The following is a 9,674-nucleotide window of genomic DNA, read 5'->3' as shown; positions in this document are numbered from 1 at the left end:
CCCGTGTTTTCCCCATGTCTGTCTTGCCTCTCTCATGTGTCTGTCTCATGTCTTTCCTGTGTCTTTCACGTATCTTTCCCCCCTCTGTCCTGTGTCTTTCCTGTCTCTGTTGCGTGTCTTTCCCGTATGTGTCCCATGTCTTTCCTGTGTCTTTCACCTGTCTGTCCCGTGTCTTTGCCGTCTCTGTCTCGTGTATGTCCCATGTCTGTCTTGCCACTCTCATGTGTCTGTCCCGTGTTTTTCTCGTGTCTGTCCCATGTTTTCCCATGTCTGTCCCGTATCTTTCCTATCTCTGTCCCGTGTCTTTCCCATATCTGTCCCATGTCTGTCCGGTGTCTTTTCTGTGTCTTTCCCATCTCTGTCTCGTGTATGTCCTATGTCTATCTGGCCTCTCTCATGTGTCTGTCCCATGTTTTCCCATGTCTGTCCTGTGTCTTTCCTGTGCCTGTCCAATGTCTGTCTCGTATCTTTCCTGTCTCTGTCTTGTGTCAATCCCATGTTTTTCCAGTGTCTTTCACATATCTGTCCCATGTCTTTCCTGTATTTGTGCCATGTGTGACCTGTGTCTTTCTCCCCTCTGTCCCATATCTTTCCTGTCTCTGTGCCGTATCTGTCCCGTGTCTTTCCTGTCTCTGTCCCGTGTCTTTCCTGTCTCTGTCTCGTGTATGTCCCGTGTCTGTCTTGCCTCTCTCATGTGTCTGTCCCATGTTTTCCTATGTCTTTCCCATGTCTGTCCCATATCTTTCCTGTCCCGTGTCTTTCCTGTCTGTCTCGTGTGTTTCCCCTGTCTGTCCTGTTTTTGTCTTGTGTCTGTCGTATGCCTTTCCTGTCTCTGTCTGTCCCGTGTCTCTATCTCGTGTATTTCCGGTCTTATAATGACATGGGGGGCTGAGGTGTGATGTCATCCTACGATAATGACATGGGGGGCCGAGGTGTGATGTCATCCTACGATAATGACATGGGGGGCCGAGGTGTGATGTCATCCTACGATAATGACATGGGGGGCCGAGGTGTGATGTCATCCTATGATAATGACATGGGGGGCCGAGGTGTGATGTCATCCTATGATAATGACATGGGGGGCCGAGGTGTGATGTCATCTTATGATAATGACATGGGGGGCCGAGGTGTGATGTCATCCTATGATAATGACGGGGGGCCGAGGTGTGATGTCATCCTATGATAATGACATGGGGGGCTGAGGTGTGATGTCATCCTATGATAATGACGGGGGGGCCGAGGTGTGATGTCATCCTATGATAATGACATGGGGGGCTGAGGTGTGATGTCATCCTATGATAATGACATGGGGGGCGAGGTGTGATGTCATCCTATGATAATGAAATGGGGGGCCGAGGTGTGATGTCATCCTACGATAATGACATGGGGGGCCGAGGTGTGATGCCATCCTATGATAATGACGGGGGGGCCGAGGTGTGATGTCATCCTATGATAATGACATGGGGGGGCTGAGGTTTGATGTCATCCTATGATAATGACATGGGGGGCTGAGGTGTGATGTCACCCTATGATAATGACATGGGGGGGCTGAGGTTTGATGTCATCCTATGATAATGACATGGGGGGCTGAGGTTTGATGTCATCCTATGATAATGACATGGGGGGCTGAGGTTTGATGTCATCCTATGATAATGACATGGGGGGCTGAGGTTTGATGTCATCCTATGATAATGACATGGGGGGCTGAGGTGTGATGTCATCCTATGATAATGACATGGGGGGCCGAGGTGTGATGTCATCCTATGATAATGACATGGGGGGCCGAGGTGTGATGTCATCCTAAGATAATGACATGGGGGGGCTGAGGTGTGATGTCACCCTATGATAATGACATGGGGGGGCTGAGGTGTGATGTCATCCTATGATAATGACATGGGGGGCCGAGGTGCGATGTCATCCTATGATAATGACGGGGGGGGGGCGAAGTTCCTATACTGGAGAGGAGCTGATCTAACCTGAGGTTCTGTGTGATTGACAGGTTGGATCCGCCCACAATGAGGACGGTGGTGCTGCTGACGCTATGGATGAGGGCGATATTCTGCAGCGGGTAAGTCTCACCTCACTGTTTCAGGTTCTTCCTGCCTGTGTAAGTTAAAGTGGAACTCTGATCAGAAAACGCATTGCTGCCATGCCAGGGTGTGACCGGTCCTTGCAGAGCGCCTCCTATATGTCATGTTTTATTTCTCCAGAGTTCCTCTTTAATTCCCTGTGTCAGTTACATTCTCTGTGTCAGTAAATTTCTGGTGGTGCCCCCCTGCAGGCGGTGGTGCGAGCGGACGGTGCAGGTGAGGGAGGAAGAGGTGGTCTCCCCGCGGAGGGAGCAGACGGTCCCGTGCTCCAGCATGTACCAGTATAACCTGGAGGGGTGGCAGCTGGACGTGGAGTCCATGAGACGCGTGTATGGGGGTGACGCCGGCATCGCCACGTATTACACGGAGCGGGGGGCCTCTGCCATGTGTTACATCTACAAGTGAGTGGAAGGGCCGCCATTGGGTTACACTGATATGTCTCCGCCCACATTAATCTGTCTTCATACCCCACCAGACCACAGAGCACCAGACCGGCTGTGTGGAACCGGACCGTACGAGCCTGCTGTGAGGGCTGGAGTGGAACCCACTGTACTGAGGGTGAGTGATAGCATGAGAACACCTTATCAGTCCATACTGAGCCAAGCGGGGCAATAACTTCTCCGCAAGAGGCGGAACCCTTCCCAGAAGATCTGACCGAATGAATGGGGGGGGGAGGGGCAACTACATGGCAAATGAGGTTCAATGTAGAAAAAAATTGGCATTAAAAAGGGAATCAACTCCAGAGATAAAACGATAATTCTCCCCTGTACAAGACTCTGGTCCGGCCGCACCTGGAGTATACACAATATATAAATACCGGACTGGTGACCCCACAATATATAAATACCAGACTGGTGACCCCACAATATATAAATACCGGACTGGTGACCCCACAATAGGGAGAAAACGTTTTCATGGAGCCATGCACCTGAACGACCACAACATACAGAGATATACAATGTAATACTGACATATAATCACACACTTGGGTTGGACTTGATGGACTTGATTCTACTATGTAACTATGTAACCTATGCCCATATCTGATGAAAGGTCAAATCAGGAACTGAGGAGAAACATTGACAAGGCATTCCACTGGACAGGTGACCACAAACATTAAATTGTACCCAAAAGAGCTAAATTATAACATTCAAAGATCCATCAGATCCGGGGCTTCATCAGATCCGGGGCTCCATCAGATATGGAGCTTCATCAGATATGGAGCTTCATCGGATCTAGGGCATCATTAGATCAGGGGCTCCATCAGATCCAGGGCTCAATCACATCTGGGAATTCATCAAATTCAGGGCTCTATCAGATACGGGACTCTATCAAATCTGTGGCTTCAACAGATCTGGAGCTTCATCAGATCTGGGGCTTCATCAGATCCAGGGCTTCATTAGATCATGGGCTCCATCAGATACAGGGCTTCATCAGATCTGGGGCTCTATCAGATCTGGGGCTCCATCAGATTCAGGGCTTCATCAGATCTGGGGCTTCATCAGATCCAGGGCTTCATCAGATCTGGGGCTCCATCAGATTCAGGGCTTCATCAGATCTGGGGCTCTATCAGATCTGGGGCTCCATCAGATTCAGGGCTTCATCAGATCTGGGGCTTCATCAGATCCAGGGCTTCATCAGATCTGGGGCTCCATCAGATCCAGGGCTTCATCAGATCTGGGGCTCCATCAGATTCAGGGCTTCATCAGATCTGGGGCTCCATCAGATTCAGGGCTTCATCAGATCTGGGGCTTCATCAGATCCAGGGCTCCATCAGATCTGGGGCTTTATCAGATCCGGGGCTCCATCAGATCTGTGACTCCGTCAGATATGGAGCTACAGATCTGGGGCTCCCTCAGATCCGGGGTTCCATCAGATCTGGGGCTCAATAAGATCCGGGGCTTCATCAGATACGAGGCCCCATCAGATCCGAGGCTCCGTCAGATTCGAGACTCCATCAAATCCAGGGGGCTTCATCAGATCCAGGGCTCCATCAGATTCGAGACTCCATCAAATCCAGGGGGCTCCATCAGATCCTGGGCTTCATTAGATCTAGGGGCTTCATCAGATCTGGGGCGCCATCAGATCTGGGGTTCCCGTACACAACGCCTTCCGCAGTACACAAATAATGAATAACCCTAAAAGGGTCTCTTTAATTGATTTTGTTTATTGGATGTGTGTGGCAGGGTTGGGATTTCTCGGTCGATGTTTCTCCACCTGGAACTGTCAGGATATTCTGAGTCCTCACAATGTGACGCTGATAAGCATGGAAGAGTGCTGCACACACCCCTGGGGTCACAGCTGGGAGAACGTCACCTCGGAGTCCTGCTTTAGCTGCTCCTATGTGCCACCAACAGGTGAGTGACCAGTACTGACCACACAGAACTGACCTCTCTCTGACCAGGCATCATCCCAAGACTGACCACTCTGACCACAAAGCATCCCAGGACTGACCACTGTGACCGCAAAGCATCCCAAGACTGACCACTCTGACCACGCATCATCTCAAGACTGACCACTCTGACCACGCATCATCCCAAGACTGACCACTCTGACCACGCATCATCCCAAGACTGACCACTGTGACCGCAAAGCATCCCAAGACTGACCACTCTGACCACGCATCATCCCAAGACTGACCACTGTGACCGCAAAGCATCCCAAGACTGACCACTCTGAGCACGCATCATCCCAGGACTGACCAACCTCTCATCAAATATCATCCCAGGACTGAACGCTCTCTGACCGCACACAGTATTGTGAGTGTTGGGTAATGAAGTGTGAGTAGAATGTGGCCATTCCCTGACTCTGTATCTCTTCCTCTACCGACAGATGTGGCAGCACCATTCCTGATGAAGCCGTACCTCTCCGCCGCCCTCCTGGGGGGTCCTCCACAGACGAGGAGGTTCTTTGCCACCTGTGTGACGTGGGGCGGCTTCCACTATCGCTCCTTTGATGGGAAACACTTCAACTTCCCCGGGAACTGCGTCTATAACCTGGCGTCCTCCATCGACGGCAACTGGGCCATCTTCATCTCCGGAGAGCCGTGCCCCGATCCCGGACTATGCCCCAAGGTGACCCATGGACTGGAGGTGTCATGGTTACAGAGGGGATTGTGTGACTGCGGTACTACATATACCTACCTGTAGATGATACGGGGGGGTACAATGTGTGACTGTAGTACTACGTATACCTACCTGTAGATGATATGGGGGTATAATGTGTGACTGTAGTACTACGTATACCTACCTGTAGATGATACGGGGGTACAATGTGTGACTGTAGTACTACGTATACCTACCTGTAGATGATACGGGGGGGGGGGTACAATGTGTGATTGTAGTACTACGTATACATACCTGTAGATGATACGGGGGGGGGGTACAATGTGTGACTGTAGTACTACGTATACCTACCTGTAGATGATATGGGGGTATAATGTGTGACTGTAGTACTACGTATACCTACCTGTAGATGATACGGGGGGGGGGGGTACAATGTGTGATTGTAGTACTACGTATACATACCTGTAGAAATGATATGGTGGGGTACATTGTGTGACTGTAGTACTATGTATACCTACCTGTAGATGATACGGGGGGAGGGGGTACATTGTGTGACTGTAGTACTACGTATACCTACCTGTAGATATGATATGGTGGGGTACATTGTGTGACTGCAGTAGGTGGTAGGTGTGCAGTAGTATTGGGGACCTCTCATGTTTGGCGTGTGCTCTTGTCCCCTCAGACTCTCCGGATGCTATTGGGGTTGGAGCAGGTCGTGGTGAAAGGACGCTCGGTGACGGTTAATGACATTGTTATACCGGATGGAGACCCCCATCTGCAGAATGGTGAGTGGCGGTCAGTTGGCCATGTGATTGGAGGTGGCTTTGTGCGATTAGCTTGCCAGGCATGTGGTTTGGTGTCACCAATACCAAAGGAGCATTCAGCGTTCAGCACCCCAATAAATATAAATAGCAGTCCACATGTCCTTCAACACTGAGGGGTGCTTTGAGAGGGGTCCCCTGTCACATGCATGGTTTTATATGATCAGGGAGATATGGGTTGGGGTTTCCCCCGTGACATCATTGTCCATGTATGGACTTAATCTAAAGATGTCCCTTTCAACTAGTTCACCAGGGACGGGACGGGGTCTTCCTGGGCACCAGGGAGAGCAGAAATAAACCTGACACCATTGCTTTGGGAGGAAGATCCTCGTGTTGGGGGACTTCCCTTCCCCAATGATGAAGGGTATGCAGGCTGGGATACAAACAGCAGGGGGTGCTGCGGATGACAATGAACTCTCCTACATGGAGATCCCAGACCAGCAGATCAATGAAAGGACACGGTATACTGGTAGATCCATCCAACAATTTCCTCAAAGATTCCAGAAATGCGAAAATAAGTTCAGCTATTCAAAAGACATTCATTTCAGCGACATTCGATCTACCAAGCTTTATCCAAGAAAAGAAAAAGTCGAGAAGAAAAAGTCCCACCGCTCCAGGAGCACACATACAGAATGTGAACTGTTCTCTTGGCCCGGAAGCTACAGGTGCTGGCAATTGCCGACAGTAACAGACGAAAATCGACTCTGGACTGCAGCACTCTTCAGAAAAACCACCTTTCTTTATTGGAAGATCACATCAAAAACTCAGCAAACACAACAGACAAAGAAAAAGCTGACGTTTTACACTAGCAGTAGTGCTTAATCATAGCCAAAGCGTTATGATTAAGCACTACTTCTATGGGAAACATAATTTTTTTCTTTGTCTGCTGTGTTTGCTGAGTTTTTGATGTGATCTTCCAATAAAGAAAGGTGTTTTTTCTGAAGAGTGCTGCAGTCCAGAGTCGATTTTCATCTTTATCCAAGAAAGAGATAGATGGCCTTCTGTGTAGAGCAGCTCCTACAATGGTGACTGGTCCTCTATCATTCACAGATCTTAGATTCATTAACATCTTGATGTGATTTAGATAACAAAAGCATTACCAAAGCTTTATTGTTCTAGACAATGAACACAGAAAGTCCACCCAGAGCCTCCTCATCTAATGCATTTCACCCAAACATGTCTACAAATATGGTGTCTAGGGTAAAACGTGTCAAAGTGAGGAGGGTCTGGGAGGACCTTCTGTGTTGTTGAGGGCTTAGCGGAACAATAAAGCGTCATCCATGGTGATGTCATCGGAGTGCGGCCTTGTCTCCTTTTGGGGAGCAGTTATGAGTTCCATTTGGCTGCCACCCATGCCTCAAGGTTGGGGAAGACTGTGGACCTGGGAGCACTGGTCCTACCTCATATTGTCTTCTTTTCATCAGGAATTAATATTCTCTGGCTGGGCGATTTCGTCTTTGTAGAGAGTGGTCTTGGAGTGCGGGTGAAGTTTGATGGTGGAAACAATGTCTATGTGACGGTGACGTCTGACCTCCAGCACAGGACCAATGGGCTCTGTGGAATCTACAATGACAATATGGAAGGTACCGCTCTGTAGGGGGCGCTGTGCTCTCTGGACAATTATTGTGTTATCACTCTGTAGCGATTATTCCTCACTTTTGTGATGTTCTGTGGTCAAATCCTCTTCTACATGGTCCAATCACAATTTATTTTACAAAGGATGGATATGTGATACTGGTTTGGCATTGGTGGACTATTAGTGCTCCATATACCAATCATATACTGATAGTGTCTCCATATACTGGTCCAGCAGTTGTGGAGATCATTGCTCCATATACTGATCATATACTGATAGTGGTTCCATATACTGGTGGAGATCAATGTTCTGTATACTGACTGTACATGGACTTCAGAGACAGAACCAAAGCCCAGTCTTCAGAGACAGAGCCAAGTCTTCAGAGATGTGGCCAGACCTGAGTCTTTAGAGACAGAACCAAAGCCCAGTCTTCAAAGACAGGAGCAGAGCCGTATCCTCAGAGACAGGACCAGAGCTGATTTCTCAAAGACAGGACCAAAGATGAGTCTTCAGAGACGGGACCAGAGCTGAGTCTTCAGAGACGGGACCAGAGCTGAGTCTTCAGAGACGGGACCAGAGCTGAGTTCTCAGAGACGGGACCAGAGCTGAGTTCTCAGAGACGGGACCAGAGCTGAGTTCTCAGAGATGGGACCAGAGCTGAGTTCTCAGAGACGGGACCAGAGCTGAGTTCTCAGAGACGGGACCAGAGCTGAGTTCTCAGAGACAGGACCAGACCTGAGTTCTCAGAGACGGGACCAGAGCTGAGTCTTCAGAGACGGGACCAGAGCTGAGTTCTCAGAGACGGGACCAGACCTGAGTTCTCAGAGACGGGACCAGAGCTGAGTTCTCAGAGACGGGACCAGAGCTGAGTTCTCAGAGATGGGACCAGAGCTGAGTTCTCAGAGACGGGACCAGAGGTGAGTTCTCAGAGACGGGACCAGACCTGAGTTCTCAGAGACGGGACCAGAGGTGAGTTCTCAGAGACGGGACCAGAGCTGAGTTCTCAGAGACGGGACCAGAGCTGAGTTCTCAGAGACGGGACCAGAGGTGAGTTCTCAGAGACGGGACCAGACCTGAGTTCTCAGAGACGGGACCAGAGCTGAGTTCTCAGAGACGGGACCAGAGCTGAGTTCTCAGAGACGGGACCAGAGCTGAGTTCTCAGAGACGGGACCAGAGGTGAGTTCTCAGAGACGGGACCAGACCTGAGTTCTCAGAGACGGGACCAGACCTGAGTTCTCAGAGACGGGACCAGACGTGAGTTCTCAGAGACGGGACCAGACGTGAGTTCTCAGAGACGGGACCAGAGGTGAGTTCTCAGAGACGGGACCAGAGCTGAGTTCTCAGAGACGGGACCAGAGCTGAGTTCTCAGAGACGGGACCAGAGCTGAGTTCTCAGAGACAGGACCAGACCTGAGTTCTCAGAGACGGGACCAGACCTGAGTTCTCAGAGACGGGACCAGAGCTGAGTTCTCAGAGACGGGACCAGACCTGAGTTCTCAGAGACGGGACCAGACCTGAGTTCTCAGAGACGGGACCAGACGTGAGTTCTCAGAGACGGGACCAGACGTGAGTTCTCAGAGACAGGACCAGAGGTGAGTTCTCAGAGACGGGACCAGAGCTGAGTTCTTAGAGACGGGACCAGAGCTGAGTTCTCAGAGACGGGACCAGAGCTGAGTTCTCAGAGACGGGACCAGACCTGAGTTCTCAGAGACGGGACCAGACCTGAGTTCTCAGAGACGGGACCAGACGTGAGTTCTCAGAGACGGGACCAGACGTGAGTTCTCAGAGACGGGACCAGAGGTGAGTTCTCAGAGACGGGACCAGAGGTGAGTTCTCAGAGACGGGACCAGAGATGGGTCTTCAGAGACGGGACCAGAGATGAGTTCTCAGAGACGGGGCCAGAGCTGAGTTCTCAGAGACGGGACCAGAGATGGGTCTTCAGAGACGGGACCAGACCTGAGTTCTCAGAGACGGGACCAGAGCTGAGTTCTCAGAGACGGGACCAGAGCTGAGTTCTCAGAGATGGGACCAGAGGTGAGTTCTCAGAGATGGGACCAGAGGTGAGTTCTCAGAGACGGGACCAGAGGTGAGTTCTCAGAGACGGGACCAGAGCTGAGTTCT

General features: G+C 50.5%; 1 protein-coding gene across 1 annotated transcript in view; it reads left to right on the top strand.

Moving 5' to 3' along the window:
• Positions 1-2,015: 2,015 nt before the first annotated feature.
• The window catches only part of LOC143998145 (SCO-spondin-like), a 296,161-nt gene continuing 288,502 nt past the window's right edge, over positions 2,016-9,674 (top strand). The window contains exons 1-7 of the mRNA XM_077493885.1: positions 2,016-2,068; positions 2,282-2,491; positions 2,566-2,648; positions 4,277-4,447; positions 4,923-5,164; positions 5,757-5,940; positions 7,401-7,559. Of these exons, the coding sequence (XP_077350011.1) occupies positions 2,016-2,068; positions 2,282-2,491; positions 2,566-2,648; positions 4,277-4,447; positions 4,923-5,164; positions 5,757-5,940; positions 7,401-7,559 (1,102 nt within the window). The remainder of the gene's footprint in view (positions 2,069-2,281; positions 2,492-2,565; positions 2,649-4,276; positions 4,448-4,922; positions 5,165-5,756; positions 5,941-7,400; positions 7,560-9,674) is intronic.

Source organism: Lithobates pipiens, unplaced genomic scaffold (assembly GCF_037356315.1).
Source record: "Lithobates pipiens isolate NorthernLeopardFrog02 unplaced genomic scaffold, aLitPip1_a1.2 Scaffold_19, whole genome shotgun sequence".
Taxonomy (NCBI): domain Eukaryota; kingdom Metazoa; phylum Chordata; class Amphibia; order Anura; family Ranidae; genus Lithobates; species Lithobates pipiens.
The sequence above is the reverse complement of the archived record's forward strand: the minus strand, read 5'-3'. Positions and strand labels throughout refer to the sequence as shown.